Source organism: Perca fluviatilis, chromosome 20, assembly GCF_010015445.1.
Source record: "Perca fluviatilis chromosome 20, GENO_Pfluv_1.0, whole genome shotgun sequence".
Lineage (NCBI taxonomy): Eukaryota > Metazoa > Chordata > Actinopteri > Perciformes > Percidae > Perca > Perca fluviatilis.
In genome coordinates, this window is record NC_053131.1 from 4,422,909 (window position 1) to 4,440,886 (window position 17,978).

Consider the following 17,978-nt stretch of genomic DNA (forward strand, 5'->3'; position numbering starts at 1 on the left):
ATCCATCCATGAATTGTGCTTTCCAGTCACCTTTTTATGGAGGATTTGGACTGTTCCTTTGTCTCCATGGTGTCGCCACGACACGGAGTCACCGAAACTTGGTCCTGGATTACCCCCTGAAACCCCTGGATTACACACAGGTGATGTCAATTTTAGTAAACTGGCTGCACCAGTGATGATTTTGCTGTGTCCTATTAAGAAGGGTGAAATCTTATGCAAACATCTATATTTTATTCATGTAGATCATTTTGTAGAGATCTGTTTTCACTTTGACACTAAAGAAAAAACAATCACATTAAAGCTACTTTGATTTACTTTTTTGCCCTGGGTCTTGCCCTGACATGTTGGTGGAGGTTTTGGGCTGTACACAGCCTGAAATGAATACCTGTACTAAGACTGTACTCAGGCCTGTAAAAGTCCTTCACCTCTAAATGCTGCACTTCCCTTTCTAACCAAATCTCGTGGTTAGGTTTCAGCTACACTTGTAACTTAAATGTTAGGAAAAGATGCTGGTTTTGGTTAAATGTTGAAAAAGTACACAAGCTCTGTCTCGTGCTTCCAGTCGGCGTTGACCACAATCCTGGACCTTAACCAAGTGTTTTGCGTTGCCTTAACAGATCATGATCTTTGCTCAAATCTTTTTCTATTGCATTCACAACACATCAGTAGTGCCTACACAGTATACACCAGTATGACAGCAAACTTGTACACACTGTAGAATAATTTGTTGGTAGCTTTAAACCCCTAAGATGGTATTGGCAATGTGGTCAATACTACTGCCAGATAGCAATTAATGTTGCATCTTGATTTTCATTGTTCTAACCACAGTGACAATAAAGATCTATTTAGTGTAAAGAACATGTCTATATAAAGAATATATGTGGATTTACTAGTCTTACAACAGAAGAGGTTCTATGGGGATGGTATACATTCTCAGGGAGGCATTTGCATATTTTCGAAAAACAGAACTGGTCCAAACATGACTTGGGATAATTAGACCTAATCCAAAAGAGCATTGACTGGCCCAAATAGGGTGAGAACTGAGTAGCAGTTTTTCTTGCAGTTCACTGTCAGCACTTGGACCTGTGAAGACCTCTGCTTGTCATGTTTTATAAAGAAGGTTCAATGATGATTTTCACCTCAAATGTGTTATATGTCTTAAAACTAAACATTTTAATGTAGACGTCAGCTTGGGTTCAAATCTTATGATGTTGATGACATGAAACCATTAAATATGCTTAAATATTCTCAACATTTTAAGGTCAGAAAATTTTGAACGTCAGTAGGTTTGTTTGGTATGTGTGGTTGAGATGGGCAAAGAATGTCTCAAAAGGATGTGTCAGTTATCATGCTGAAGTAATAGCATTTAAGCTCCATAGGAAACGCAGATGGTTTGTTCTGGTTGCAGTGACAAAGGTGTGCTAATGAAAACCTTTGACGAAAGAGTCCCTGACTCGGTCTCTGGTTGGATAATGAACTGCACCTGGTCAACACTACACAGAACCTTTTCATCTGTTTTGTCAATCTGCTAAAACTACTTAGACAACTCAGTTTCCATGTCATCTACTGTACTTTTTCATTTCTGCTTAGTGCAATGTTTTTTGTCAAGAAGAGAATAAATGTATAAAATAAAGGAAAATGTTTTTTTGCTGAAACTGCTTTATATGTTGTCTTTATGTCCCAAAGGAATCTTGGATGTCAGAAAGAAAGGGTTAAGCTCTTCAAAGTAGCCACCCTTTGATTTTATGATAACTCTGCAAACCCTTGGTGTTCTCTCAATGAGCTGCATGAGGTAGTCACCTGAAATGGTTTTCACTTCACAGGTGTGCTTTGTCAGGGTTAATTAGTGGAATTTTTTCCCTTATTAATAAAAAAGCAAAGGGTGGCTACTTTGAGGAATCTAAAATATAAGACATGTTTTCAGTTATTTCACACTTTTTTGTTAAGTACATAATTCCACATTTATAGTTTTGATGCCTTCAGTGAGAATCTACAATGTAAATAGTCATGAAAATAAAAAGGAAAAGCATTGAATGAGAAGGTGTGTCCAAACTTTTGGCCTGTACTGTATATAGTTTTGAAAATATACAACTATAATGACAGCAACAATGGCTTACGATATAGTTTGGATCACTTTCTGAGAGATTTGATGAACGATAGAAACAATGACAGACAATCAAAATCCATGTGAATTTACAACGTGACACGGTAGGTGACGTTGCAGAGATTTACATCCTTCGTGACTTTGTAAAACACAAAATGAAAAGGTACCTATTAAATGGATGAACCGTAGCACTCAGGAATGCAAAGGTGTATTTGTTTCACATGAGGGGTCAGTGGCGTGGCGTGACCTTTCCGCTAGGTGGGTTACAGCTCAACAGATTGCTCCGTGACAGTTTTAATATATAAAAAAATTTGAATTTTGAAAGTATTTCTCATGTCACAGAAACCAATGAGAGTGAATGTTTTGTATGGTATTATAATTTTATATTATATTATCAGATGATGATGTGTCTTTGTACAGATCTGCCCCTCCCCCCCCCCGCCTGGTTGCCTCCAACCCCGGCTCTCTGGAGCTCTGTGCGTGGCAGTGTCAGCAGCACAAAGGTTTTCCAGTAGACAATAACCTTATTTTTAGGTTCATAAAATACCCAAGTTCATGAATATGTAGGACAATACAACTGACATTCCTGTAATCTTATGTTACAACGTCTGCTAATTAGTGTAACATGTATGTGCTTGGCGCCACTATTCATTCGTCAGTGTGGATGCTCACATTGGTGTGGTTATAGTTTTTAAGTGTGGACAGCCCTAACATTATGCCTATATGGTCGGCTGGATGGAGAGGGTGTCTGAATTTCAGTAGGCCTACCTGGTTTTATGGCTATTTTGTTTGATATGTACTTTACTTTTTTTTTATTTGCTAGATAGCAAATAAAAAAAATAAGTCAAATCTATTACAAATGGATGCGACTAGGGGAGGCAGACAAACAAAATATTTGCTCTGTTGCGCTTTGCTTCTCGTCACCGGAGGGAACGTGCCAGCTGCTGACTCCGCCTGATTGACACTCTAGCACACACTCCAAACCACTTTCATGAATTTTCTCCAACCCTGCATTATGTATGCAAAAAGACTCTTAATATGTCTGTGTCTTAATCGGTTACATGTTTTCATATTAAAGGAGCTTTACACACAACCTTATCAGAGATTAATATTTGCTGACTATATGTAGTCTTGAGCTGTAAATCTGATTTTTCAGGTAAAATGTAGCACACCATAGTCAACAGTAATAAATTAAAACAATTTCCCACAGAATTGCGGCGAGTGAAAATGCTGATTGGCTAGTAACTTTGGAAAACAACAAGGCTGGTGTGCAAAAAAGTTAATGTCAAGCCCTGCATAAAAAATATGCATTACTTATTACATCACCTATTATTCCTACTATTATTAATGTACCCACCCTGTGAAATATAAGAAATCACACTTGTTTTAACAGATCAAACATTCCTGGACATCATGGACAAAGAGGTTTATGTGGATCAGGTGAACAGCTGGGTAGCACCGCTGCCGTTCTGCAAACCCCGCCGTCGTCTTCCAAACAACAGAGAGATGGCTCTGCGACGATTCGTATCTCTCCGACAAACTCTAGACGGACGCACAGACATGAAAGAACACTTCCTGGAGTTCATGAAAAAGGTATTTGAGAATGATCACGCAGAACTAGCACCCGAACTCGAGAAACATCAAGAAAGGTGGTACTTGCCTCTGTTCGGGGTCTATCATCCTCAAAAACCAAATCAAATAAGAGTTGTTTTTGATTCAAGCGCCAAACATGACGGTGTGTCGGTTCCGACAGAAGAGGAAGCGATTGATCTTCTACAGAGGACTCAAAAAATGTTAGCAGCATCGAACTTAAAACTCCACAAAATCGCTTCCAATAGCAGCAAAGTCATGACAGCATTTGCCCCCGAGGACCTTGCAAAAGACTTAAAAGACCTCGACTTTAGTGCAGATCCTCTCCCACTTCAGCGGAGCCTTGGACTGATATGGAATCTGGAGAGTGACAGTTTCGGTTTCAAAGTATCCCACGAAGAGAAACCGTGCACAAAAAGAGGCATCTTGTTCCTCTCCCATCAGACAAGCAAGTGTCCTGGAAGTTGTGGAAAGAGTCTCTTCTGGAACTAGAGAAGCTACACATCAAGAGAAGGTATGTGCCTATCCCTCCTGTCTCATCTCAGAGTCGGGAACTCTGTTTATTCTCTGATGCTTCCACTCAGGCTATTGCTGCAGTAGCCTACCTGCGTGTCACTAATGATGAAAACCAGTGCCACGTAGGATTCATTATGGGCAAAGTGAAGTTGGCGCCGCATCCAGCCCATACAGTTCCACGTTTAGAGTTGTGTGCCGCTGTCCTGGCAGCCGAGATGGCAGACACAATCTGCTGTGAGATGGACATTGAGATGCATGCCGTGAGACTTTTCACTGATAGCAGGATTGTTCTTGGGTACATCCATAACACCTCCAGAAGATTTCATGTGTATGTTGCCAACCGAGTCAATCGCATCAGGAAATCAAGTCATTCACAACAATGGCAGTATGTTGCCACTGAACAGAATCTGGCGGATCACGCCACCAGACCCACGTCTGTAGACATCCTCACAGCCTCTAACTGGTTCTCAGGCCCTGAATTCTTGAAAAGCAGCAGTGAGCCTCCACAAAGCGACAGCTTTGACCTTGTTGACCCAGAACTTGATGTTGAAGTTCGAGCCCAAGTTGCTGTCAACTACACCAAAGCTACAGAAGGTCAGTTCAGCTCAGCACGCTTTGAATGATTTTCTAGCTGGACGAGACTACTGCAAGCCATCACAAAACGTATTCAAGTAACAAGAACATACTCCAAGACTCAAAAAGTGGACGCTGTTGATGCACGGTGTCCAGCAGGAGTTCTATGGAGAAGAGTTAAAATGTTTGGGAGATGAGATTCAGCTCTCAAAAAAGAGTCCACTGAGAAAGTTAAATCCTTTCATCGACGAGGATGGACTCCTTCGGATTGGAGGACGCCTTACCAACGCTGACTTACCCAGCGACGAGAGACATCCTGTCATACTGCCCAAAACTCATCACAATTCAACTCTAATAGTGAGACATTACCATGAGGATGTTTTCCATCAAGGTCGTCATCTTACTGAAGGTGCCGTCCGGTCAGCAGGAGTGTGGATAGTGGGAGGTAAATGGCTGGTTTCAAGTGTTATCTATAACTTTGTGACCTGCAAGAAACTGAGAGGGAGGTTGATGGAGCACGAAATGGCACCACTACCAGCTGACAGACTCACCTCAGAACCCCCTTTTACCCATGTCGGTCTGGACGTCTTTGGACCATGGAGCATTGTCACTCGGCGCACTCGTGGAGGTAGTGCTGAAAGTAAGCGATGGGCAGTGTTATTCACATGCATGAGCACGAGAGCGACACACATCGAAGTGTTAGAATCCATGTCCACTTCAAGTTTTATAAATGCCTTACGCCGATTCTTTGCTATCCGTGGGTCATCCAAACAGCTTCGCTCCGACAGAGGCACAAACTTTATTGGAGTGTGCAAAGAGTTAAAATTCAACACCAGTGATCCAGAACTGACAAGTTTTCTTGACAAGCAGGGATGCACGTGGACTTTCAACTATCCCCATTCATCCCATATGGGAGGTTGTTGGGAAAGACTGATAGGAGTAGCACATTGCATTCTAGAAGGGATGTTGCTGCAGTCTGACACGAAACACCTCACACATGAAGTGTTGACGACGCTGATGGCAGAAGTCATGGCCATTCTTAATGCCAGGCCATTGATTCCAGTGTCAACTGACTCTGACAATCTAACAATATTGACACCTGCAATGATTCTCACTCAAAAGATAACTCCAGTGACAGCGCCAGGGGACTTTGATCATAAGGATCTTCACAAAAATCAGTGGAAACAAGTGCAGTGTCTGGCAGAGAGCTTTTGGAAACGATGGAGACAAGTGGACTGATGACAACCCAAACATACAAGTAGATGATGTAGTTCTGATGAAAGACAGTCAGGCTAAACGGAATGACTGGCCAATTGGACTTGTGGTAAAGACATTGCCTAGCAAAGACAAGAAAGTCCGCAAGGTTGAAGTTAAAGTTGTGAGGCAAGGATCAACAAAAACTTACATCAGACCCATCTCAGAGCTTGTTTTTCTTATGTCTAAGGACTCATAAAGTGATGGACATTCTGATACGTAATAATACCGTTCATGAATGTAATTAGTGATTGATTGTATATTGTTTTGTTGATTAATTTTTGAGTAATTAAGATGTTGATAGTGGTATAATAATATACCAGGCGAGGAGTGTTCCGCCCTTCAGCGTTTAGTTCGTTTCCTAGTCGGACCCGTTTTAGTGACGGACCTAATGTTCGAGCCGAGCAACAGCGCTGAAATCACCCATGAGTCTGCGTCATTACAGAGTTTGGTCAAATCTTTGTCTGTAAGTAATTTTTTGTCAGAATTGTGGTTTCTGTATGATGTATATGTTTACATTAAGTAATGTGTGTTATTATGTTGACTTTATGACTTTATCAGTTTCATCGCGTATGCTCTAGATTGAAGCTTTTTGTTTTTCTGACTCACTGATTTATCTGCTCAGCAACGAGCCTCGGCGCTTCGCCTCAGATTAATTAGTTGATTTATTTACACCGGTTGATTCATATAGATTATACATGTAACAGTCTAGCAGATAGTTTGGTGTTACTGAGGATGTTTGTTTAATTTCTATACGGTAAGAACATCTGTAGTTCATTGTGTAAAGTGTTGACATACAGAACAGCCTACTGTTTAACCATATTGAGTTACTGGGTAACTTTATATTTGATTGTGTAAAAAGACAACAGACGTTACACTTTTGTAATGTTTATTTTCTGTTTACTCTTTCAGTCTTACAGACTTAAATGGAGAAAAAACTTGAGAAATAAAACTGAGGAAGAAAAGATAACAAAAGACAAAACATCAATTCTCAACAAGACTTCTGGAGTTTCTCTTCATGGCTGTTAACTATCTGTCTAGCTGTACAAATCAGACGTCGTACATGCGAGGCCAGAATAACAGTAAAAAATACAATGCACCCGCAATATCCCGTTATTTATTTTATTTTTTATCATTATGTATCACATTGCTTGAGTATCACTGCCCAGTTGTGCTTTTTTTGGGAGCTATGACTTGGCTTGTGGTGAAATACTTTGGAAGATGTTCTGTGTTTGAAGAATCATTCAATACTGACGTGTTCTTCTTGAGACTGGAACTTCAAAACATACTCTTTCTCGCAGCTCAGGTTTTGTAAGGACAGGCCTTAGGGTTCATGTCACTGTTTCTGAAAGTCTGCTCTGGCTGACCCTCTGTGCACCCAGGCTGAACTATTGTTCATTCAGATTTACCGATTAATCCAAGGATAAAGAGCATGCCTTAAGTAGGACAGAGACAAGTGAAGAATACATTAAGGAAAAGGAAAGGAGGGGTGGGTGCATTTAGTACATGTCTGCCTTTCAAACCAGCCCTTTTCTCCAAGTGTTTTCTCCCTGCACTTGTAACCAAACATTCCTCTATACACGTTACGTCTTTCTTCCATGTTTTTCCTTTTCACACTCTCACCTTTGCCTATTTCTTGTTATTTGTGGCAGCAAATTAAATCTTGGATAGTGGTGTGAAAATTGAGCTTTTGTGCCACAGTCTGGGCAACCTCCCTGTGGGCCAGATGTACTAATGCTTTTGCGCCCACTTTAGGCGTATTTGTTTCGCAACATGCACGTAAAAGCATGGCGAGGTATGTACAAACAGGCCGCCTGAGGTGAAAGCGCAGACTGCCTGTCGCGGTAACTGAAAATGGCAAATTGTGCTTTTCCGTGTTGCATATGCATTTACCGGAGGGTCAAGGGGAAAGTGTGAGTTTCCCACAATGAGATGGGAGGGGAAGCGTGAAAGCGTGCCTCTATTTTGCGGTGAAAATTCTCTGCCTCTTAAAAGCAGTTGTAAACCAGCTGCAAGCGGGTTTCCTCGCATATGCCTCCTGGTGAAATGGCAGCAGTAATCTGAGCAAGACAAAGGCATAGGCCAAGGAGACAAGCTGAAAAGATTTTTGCCACAAGGATAACACTTTTTCAGCTGTGTGAACACGAAATCATTAAGCGTTACAAATTAATCATTTACTTTCAAGTTTTCGCAAGGTTTGTTTTAATTTGCGAGTTTGGGAGTTATACCAAAGTGCTAGTTTCCTTTGCTTCATCATTTTCTTTTTGAGAGGAGCAAGAGTCTAAAGTTGTCCCTAGCGAGGCCGTAGCACCGTCTACAAAATTATCAATTTGTACCAAACCTTTTGTGTTGTGACTGGCTGCAATGATAATTCAATTAGTGGGCCTTTGACTTCCGTGTCCTGCATGAACTAACGCAATGCTTAATTAAGAGTCCTCTGTTATATTAAGGAACGGCATTGAATTAAATGCTGTTGGAAGATCTTCCTTAAATTTAGCTATAGCACTGTCAGGAATCTAGTGTAGAAGCTTTTATCTAATTTTGTATATTCGGGTAGTAAGAATTCAAAAGTTATTAATGAATGCTCTGATAATAAAGGATTCTGCAGAAATAAATTAAATCTTCAATTTAAATGCCATATGCCAGCACAAGGTTGAGGATGTGGTTAAAACAGTGAGTGGCCTTATGCACACTCTGATTGAAACCAGTTCAATCTAGTAGTGAGTTGGAAGCAATACTAAGGCTATTGTTGTCAACGTCCACATGGATAATAAAATCACCTACAATAATTATTTTGTCTGTTATAAGGACTAGACTTGATAAAAACTCAGAGAATTCAAATAAAAATTCAGAATACGGACCTGGAGCTCGGTAAACAACAACATAATTGGCTGTAATGTTTTCCACGTTGGATGTAGAAGATTAAGAGCAAGGCTTTCAAATGAGTTATATAATAATATAATATAATTTAGTTTAGGTTTAGGATTAATTAACAGGCTTGAGTCAAATATGGCTGCAACTCCCCATCCTCGGCCAGAGCCTCAAGGAATATGAGTATTAATATGACTGGGAGGAGTGGATTCATTTAGACTAACATATTCTTCATGGCACAGCCATGTTTCGGTAATACAGAATAGATCAATTTGATTATCTGATATCAAATTGTTTACTAATACTGCTGTAGAAGACAGAGATCTAATATTTAATAGTCCACATCTAATTTTCCTATTCTGTTCTATCATTGCAGTAGTGGTTTTAAAGGGGTGATAGAATGATTATATAGGGTATTTTACACTGTTCCTTAAGGTCTCCTAATAGGGTATGTAACATTGGTTGGGCTGAAAATTGCCCGAATGCTATTTTATTAGGCCCTTAACTACCCTGTGAATATGGCTCTATTTGGAACAAGAGCTTTTCTTCCAAATATGGTATGCTCATTAATATTCAGAATGAGCTACGTGCTGATTGGTTTGAGCAAACTACATAGAAACACATGGGAGACTCTCATATTTCAGACACTGCAAAGTTATACATTGTTTATCGGGCTATTCCATTACAAAATTCACTTCTGAAACTTTTTTATGCGAGAAATCAACTATGTAAAGCTCAAATATGGGCCGCTTTACGAAAATGGATGGCTAATTGCAACTTTTGTCCGACTGTGTGTCGTAGTTCAGCGCCGGTGCTGCCTGTGTTGCTGCCTCGCCGCCCGGCCTGCCTTCCTTCACAGACCCCGGCCTGCTATGAGGTACTTGGAGCTGGCAGCCCACTGCACTCCATACCCGGCAAACCAAATTCTTCCATCTCTTGGGCTAATGACAACCAAATGCCCCTGCCCTGACAGAGCTCCAGGGCTTGCAACTCCCCTCTTACTGCTAGCTAAATGCCCAGTGTATGTGAGTGAGAGTGCGGTCAGCGAGCTTGTTACGCCAGCAATCTCTTACCACAGGTTTCAGTTAATCTTTTAATGTGTGTAATTATAATGTGTTGAGTTATTTAAACAAACGATTGGGGAAATAAACGCCGCTTGTCCGCGAGTCCCATTGATAAGAGCCTGCGGCTGGATGTAGATTTGTAGCTACAAATCACGGATAGTTAGCTTCATTTTCGGCGTCATTCCGAGTATATTTACAGTTTGAATTTCGTCACGCCACGTTTACAACATCTAGTTACATGTCGTATAAAGTTAAAGGTGCAATATGTAATATTGTGTGTAATACTGGCAGCTAGCGGTTAAAATAGTTACTGCACTACCAATTCAAAATACTGGAGAGTCGTTTCCCCCGCCCCCTCCTGCCCAGACTCGAAGTTCACGGGGGTTGCCAGGCTGAGACCGCAGCATTCACAACAACGTTGCTAGACACTTTTCTCACATAGCCAGACATTACTCCACAGCACAGCGGTGTAGCTAACGGTAGATGCTGGCTATATTGACAGTCATAAAGCCCGTGCTCACGCGGAGCTCTGTAACCAACTGACAGACACACTTTTTCGGCTTAAAATTACAGTATGAACCACCTAAAAACACAACAACCTCACTGTCCTCTCCACACGCCAGTCAGGCACACTTCCTCGGCTTAGAATTACAATACGGAAACGCTAAAAATACCACTACCTTACCGACGGAACACACTTCATTGGCTTAGAATTATGGCAAAAATCGCTAAACACACTGCAAACTCACAGTCCTCTCTTTCGATTTACAGCCCCCTCTCGTGGCTTAAAATAACTCACCGTTGTCGGCTCCAGCCGCTGACGAAGCTACACGCTGTAAACAGCCGTGGGCTGCTTGCCTGGTTCTCCGGTAACGTTAACAGGTAGCAGGGTTAGCGCGGCGTTAGCCAGGACCAGTCAGGATCACTTTACTGGCTGTGTCTCAATTGTTTTTGTGAGTAACCAACTCGGGTACTCTAGCTATATAATTCAATGTGAGAACACAAATGTTGAAATGACAAAAATGCCCGTCCCTAGTAGCTGTAATAAATTAGCCTGAAGCTATGCTTACCGGTTCAGGAGAAAATAAGCCGCCATCTACGTCCTTTTGGGCTCTAAGCTGTCTCCATCTTTCAAATACATCTCCGTTATTTACCAGGGGTTGTTATGTCTCTGGTCACGCAACTGTTGGAAACATGCTGTTTTCTTTTTGGGTCCGGGTAGAATCTATCTCCATTGATCCTGTTTGTTTGTTTGCTGCTTTCTGGCTGTACTAACGTTACAGCTGTAGCGCGCTGGGTTTACGTTTTTACAGGTATATCTGCAAGCAACGCCGCGCTGTCAAACTGGGCCGTTGATAACAACACACAGATCAAAACATAAACATAAATTCCGTCACGGAATGTAAATTTCAAAAAGAAAAAATACTGAAATTAGCATTGTTGTCAGAAAAGATAGTATTTCAGTTTAACATGTTTCCTTAATATCTGATGAGGCATTGATGTCATTTTTGGATTTATTACAGTACAAATATTACATATTGGACCTTTAACAACGGTGTCCGATTTCAAATTAATGCATATTTGTGAAGAGTAGGGCTTCCGTTAGCTGCAATTGTCCCTTCAATCCTAGCTACAAATCACGGATAGTTAGCTTCATTTTCGGCGTCATTCGGAGTATATTTACAGTTTGAATTTCGTCACGCCACGTTTACAACATCTAGCTACATGTCTTATAAAGTTAACAACGGTGTCCGATTTCAAATTAATGAATATTTGTGAAGAGTAGGGCTTCCGTTAGCTGCAACTGTCCCTTCAATCCTAGCTACCTGTGTAGCTAGCTACAAATCACAGATAGTTAGCTTCATTTTTGGTCGTAATTCGAGTATATTTACAGTTTGAATTTCGTCACGCTAACAACGGTGTCCGATTTCAAGTTAATGAATATTTGTGAATTTCAGAGGAATTCTAAGAGGAGGCTAGCTAGCTCTCATTGATAGAGCTACATCCAGCAGCAGGCTCTATCAATGAGACTCGCGGACAAGCGGCGTTTATTTCCCCAATCGTTTGTTTAAATAACTCAACACATTATAATTACACACATTAAAAGATTAACTGAAACCTATGGTAAGAGATTGCTGGCGTAACAAGCTCGCTGACTGCGCTCTCACTCACATACACCGGGCATTTAGCTAGCAGGAAGAGGAGACTTGCAGGCCCTGGAGCTCTGTCAGGGCAGGGGCATTTGGTTGTCATTAGCCCAAGAGATGGTGACTTTGCGCGGGTATGAGTGCAGTGGGCTGCCAGTCGTGACGCAGCTCCAAGTACCTCACAGCAGGCCGGGGTCTGTGAAGGAAGGCAGGCCGGGCGGCGAGGCAGCTACACAGGCAGCACCAGCGCTGAACTCCGACACACAGTCGGACAAAATTTCCAATTAGCCATACATTTTCGTAAAGCGGCCCATATTTGACCTCTACATAGTTGATTTCTCGCATAAAAAAAGTTTCAGAAGTGAATTTTGTAATGGAATAGCAGAGATCTGCGTGACCTAGCTAGATTCAGAAGACTACCTGATCTCAGGTCAGTAGTGTAGCCTATGTAAATGTTGGGGCGTGACCGTTCTCTTAATACACCCATGGGCTGACAAAGGTTCCGGTTTTTGGGAGGTTGACGTCAACTTCCAGCTTTGTTGAGATTCGCCCGTTTTCAGCGGCAGTTTCAATATATGAGATTTTCATAGTAAAGGGGTGTCAATGGGATTTTGAGCTTCTATGTATGTCCTATTTACCCACTGAACTGTCGTTATTCAACTATGACAGGGTAAAATCGGTTTTGCATTCTATCACCGCTTTAATACCAATTAGGTTTTATAGCTCCTCTTTTGTCAACCTTTGATTTAACTGATTTGAGTCGGGGGACAGACACCGTGGTTAGCAACTGCTCCAACGGAAGCACAGAGAAGCGTGTAGCACTCTGATTACTGATTTCAACTCTGGGTTGTCATGGTTTATGACCGATAATAGACTCGGTCAGATTTCTTGATATGAGATGTAAGTCCAAAGTGGGATAAATGCCGCCTCTCCTAATCAGACCAGGCTTTCGCCAGAACGCCCTCCAGTTATCTACGTAGCCCACATCATTAGCTGGGCACCACCCCGACAACCAGCGGTGGAAAGATGACATGCGGCTGTATATGTCATTGCCGTTCGCCTAGACCAGCGGGGGAGGGTGTATATCTCCAGACACGGCACCCCTTCTCTTGTCTGCTTCTCTTCATAGTCATCAGATTCATCTACCAACCCTTATAGAACTGGCTCATGTTTGCCTTGCACCAGCTCTTAATTATGCTGTTATAGTTTAGACTTACAGGGACTTCCTTTGACACACTGAGCTCCTCTCTCCTCTCTCTTTCCATCTGTGTGCATCCATGTCCCAGAAATGCTTGTTACTAACTTGGCTCTGGGGAGCTTATTCCCCAGAGTCCTTATGTTTTTTCACCCAGCAGTTTTCCTTGGATTAGGTTGGCACCTAAATCATGGTTGCAGCTGTTGCCATGGTCCAGCTCCGCTCCTTGCTATGCCCTGTTACACCCTGCTATGCCCTGCAGTAGCCTGCTACATCCTGCAATGCCCTGCTACGTCCTGTAACGCCCTGCACTGCCCTGCTACGCCATTAACTACTACAATCTTTATTGTGACTATAATTGCCACAGTTCATCACACCCCCAACCGGCACCGTCAGATACCGCCTACCAAGAGCCTGGGACCTGGTTTCTCCCTGAAAGGAAGTTTTCCTCACCACTCGGGTTTCTGCCTAAAAGGGAGTTTTCCTCGCCACTGTCGCACTAAATGCTTGCTTTTCGGGGAATTACTGGAATTGTTGGGTCTTTGTAAATTATAGTGTGGTCTAGACCTACTCTATCTGTAAAGTGTCTTGAGATAACTCGTTATGATTTGATACTATAAATAAAATTGAATTGAAGATGTTAGTAGTATAAAGATGGCGGTTTTGCGCGTGCATGTGTGACGTCATCTCACACGCACACGCAAACCTGCCATGCCAACTGATGATATGAGCGTGCGTGATGACGTCGCGGTCGAACGTCGTTACTCGCGATCGCCATCTAGTGGCCGAATATGTTAGTGCATCTAATCGTCGAAGCTGCGCACGCATCTAGCGGATGTGATGACGTCGCGGTCGAACGTCGGCACCCCGCGAGCGCCATCTAGTGGCCAAATATGGTAGTGCATCTAATCGTCGAAGCTGCGCACGCATCTAGCGGATGTGATGACGTCGGTGTCGCGGTCGTACGCCTCCCTGCAACAAGGGTCTTGTGGCCTTGAGCTGAGGCGGCCTCTCCCACGCCGGATAGAGGTCACTCTGTCGTACTACCTGGGGGTCTGCACTTTTTAGCTTTTCTGCTGCTAGCTAGCTTACTACCACGTTTTTCCACAATCAATACCAGTGAGTTGTTCTTTTTTTTTTGTGAGAAAAAAAAAAGAGGATCCTTTTTTCAGCAGTGCACTGTTTAGCCTTTTGTTTCATGCTAGCTGTCTCTTTTTTAGATGCTTTTTTCTAGCTAGTCTGGTAGCTAGCTAGATAGCTACCACGTTTTTCCTCATCAAAAAAAAAAACCTCTGGAGTTTCACTTTTTAATTCTTCTTGGTGAAAGCAACGCAGGTGTTTCGTTTTTTCAGCAATACCTACTAGTGGTAAGTAAATTTAAAAGCACCTCTTGTGTTTAAGGATGTTCAAAGATATTTAATTCATTCAGTCATTCATGAATTAGCTAAAACTTTTGACCGTGTGGTGCGTAATGGCGAGCGTGGATTTGTACCATATGACGATAGTAAAAAACACGTGTTAGCCCAGTGGTTAGCTTGTAAATGTGAGGTCTATTGTTGTGGGTGTTAAATCGTCATAAAGGGGGTGGTTTGTGGTGTTTAAAAACCCCTTGTTTTCAAGGCTGACTGCTCACTTTTTACCTGCAGTTTTTAGCTAAGGTGCTAGCTAAAAATTTTCCCTCGTTTTCTCAGGCTTCCTCAACAAAGACCTCTGAAGAAAAGAGGATTCGTTTCTACAGAAATGGCTGCGTTTGGTGAGTAAATTTTAAAAAAAGCTTATTGTAAGGTGTTTAATTCATTCAGTCATTTGTGACTTAAAAAGTTTTTTTTTTTGTTGTATAATGCAGTTTGCGTCATTAGGTGATTTTACAAAGAGCTGGGACAATGTGGCTGTGTTAGTTGATGAAACACTTATACCACAAGGTAAAAACCTATAAATATATTATACACTACAGCATTAATTGATTTAGTACTGTGTTTTCATTAATTTTTTGTTTTTTAAAAAAGAGCTGTGTAGCCCGATCCTACAGACCCCAACACACCAGAACATAAAACAAAAGGTCCTTCTAATAAGGAATAAGAACGTTGGAAACAGGTATTTATGGGGCTATTTATCTCTTTCAGGCTGTAATATTTATTACTATTTAATTTATCACCGTGTTTCTAGTCCTCTAATATATATATATATATATTCTGTGTCTAGACAATCCGTTCCTGAACAAAGGATCCGTAAGGGTGATGGCTACTCGATAGCACATAGGGCTGAAATCAACCATGATAAAAGGCCGTGTGCTTCTCTAAACCTCTCTGTGAAAGCTGCTACCCCTAAAAACGTTCACCATCGTAAGCCTAAGAAGCAATTTATTGAGGTGAGTTGAAAAGAAAAACGGTAAAATGCTGTGTTGTATAAAAAAAAAATAATCTAATGCATCTAATCTAATGCTTATTACAGACTGAGCCATACCAGAAAGGCTTCCCGCAAAAAGGCGCAAAGCCATTCCTTTGTTCGGTTTCATCTTACCAGGCCACTGTATCTTATGATCCTAACACAGTTGCAGAGGTGAGAAACCCCTTTTTGTATCTAGCAGAATATATTTACATGTGTTATAAAAGCTTTTTAAATAAAATGTATATGTTGTTAAAAAGACCTTTCCTTTGTTTTAGCAACTAAAGGCTGACGGAAGACTTAGTTTCATTGTATTTGGCGCTGAGGACGATTTCACACAGCCACCCCCATGGAGCAGACACGGATGTCTACACAAGCCTAAGAAGGGATCTAAGAAGAGATCTATTGAGGTGAATTGAAAAGAAAAACATGAAAATAGAGTGTTGTATTTAAAAAATAAAAAAATAAATAAAAAAAAATTTCTAATCTAATGCTTATTACAGCCTGTGCCATACCAGAAAGGCTTCCCGCCCAAAAGGGCGCAACCATTCCTTTGTTCCGGTCTCATCTTACCCGGCCACTGTATCTTATGATCCTAACACAGTTGCAGAGGTGAGAAACCCTTTTGTATCTAGCAGAATATATTTACATAGTGTTATAAAAGCTTTTTAAATAAAATGTATATATTGTTAAAAAGGCATTTCTTTTGTTTTAGCAAGTAACGACGACCGAAGACTTAGAGTCGTTGCATTTGTTGTCGTCTAAGTGTGATTTCACACATAGTACACCAAAGCCCTACCACCCACGCAGTGACTCCATTGAGGAGGGACAAAAGGACACCCTTTACAAAAGACATCTGATGAGGTGTGTGGGTGTGTGTCTGTGTTGTGTGTGTGTGTGTGTGTGTGTGCGTGTGTGGGTGTGTGTGTGTGTGTGTGCTGTGGCGTGTCTTTATTTAACCAGAAAAATATGTTGTTATACCTCTAGACAATCCATGCCGTAGAAAGCCGGAGAAGGGTCTGAAGACACAGGACTAACAGCGGCGGCTCCTACACCCCTCAACAAAACCGGATAGCTACAGCAGAAGGGTCTGAAGACGCTGGAATAGCAGAGACACCACTTACACCCCATCAATCGGAGTCAGGCATCTTTGCAGGTGTTCCCTGAATATAATGTAGGTGCATACCTCTTTAACTGTATCTATAGCACAGAGGAAGATTCCGACTATGTCAGCTGTATACAAAACACCCCTGCCATAACGGTGTCAGATAAAAAGTGTAACAGGGGAATACATCAGTAACCAATCCTGTAAATGTATTAGAGGTTAACGTTCCATTCCTTGATAAGCAAGCAGTGCCTAATTATAATACTACACCAGTTTGAACACTGTGGGGCACTAGGAGGTCCTGAGCAGGTGACATTGCTTCAGGGTGAAGAGCTTTTTGAGTATTGTGTCAACACTACACCTCAACAACCTGCGTCAGATGGCAATTATAAACAAATACAATCAGAATTAGCCGGTTACGAAAACAAAACGCGATGCTCTTATGAATAAATTAGATGTCTTGCAAACAGCTAACACACAATTGACTGGTTTGGTCACAGACTTCGGAACAACGCTGGCCAGCCAGGTCAGAGCTAACACGCATTTGGTTGATTTGGTCACAGGTTTTGGCACCACGCTGGCCAATCAGGTCAGCTCTCTCAATACGCTGATTGTACCTATGATAGTATGCCTTAAAAAGACTATGAATATGCCCCCACAGTAAAAAAAACAGGCTATAGTTTGTGTACAATATAAAAAAAATTTAAAAAAATTAAAAGAAAATGCCACCGCCACCCAAAAAACCAAAAAAATCTGAACCCTTAGGTGTGTGTGACGATAGTAGTGACGAGGAACTAGAATGGCCATGCGAGGACGATTACACAAGAGCAGTAAGCAATCCTCAGGATTTTGCACGTTTGTGTGCTATACATGCCAAAATATTCGAAGCCTGGGCCCAATCTATGCCTAGTGCTAGCGCTAGTGAAAGCAACAGTGAGAAAACACAAGAATTAGATAGTCCGCCCCTGAACAGTTGTCACATAATGGTCCTTCAGGCGTGTATTCCAGCAATACACCGTCCAATACAGACGCGCTACACAATCATCAAATACAGACCCCCAGACATAGATCAGAGTAATAAGAGACCTGCATGTTTTCCGAGTGTTCAGCCGTCAAAAGCGATCCTGTACAGATGAACAGACCGGTCCCCAACCGTCCACGCGCTTATAGTACC

General features: G+C 41.7%; 1 protein-coding gene across 1 annotated transcript in view; it reads left to right on the forward strand.

The window, feature by feature from the left end:
- Nucleotides 1-4,903: 4,903 nt before the first annotated feature.
- The window catches only part of LOC120549660, a 57,151-nt gene continuing 44,076 nt past the window's right edge, over nucleotides 4,904-17,978 (forward strand). Inside the window, exon 1 of the mRNA XM_039786714.1 lies at nucleotides 4,904-6,503. Coding sequence (XP_039642648.1) covers nucleotides 4,925-6,022 — 1,098 coding nt within the window. The 5' untranslated portion in view covers nucleotides 4,904-4,924 and the 3' untranslated portion in view covers nucleotides 6,023-6,503. The remainder of the gene's footprint in view (nucleotides 6,504-17,978) is intronic.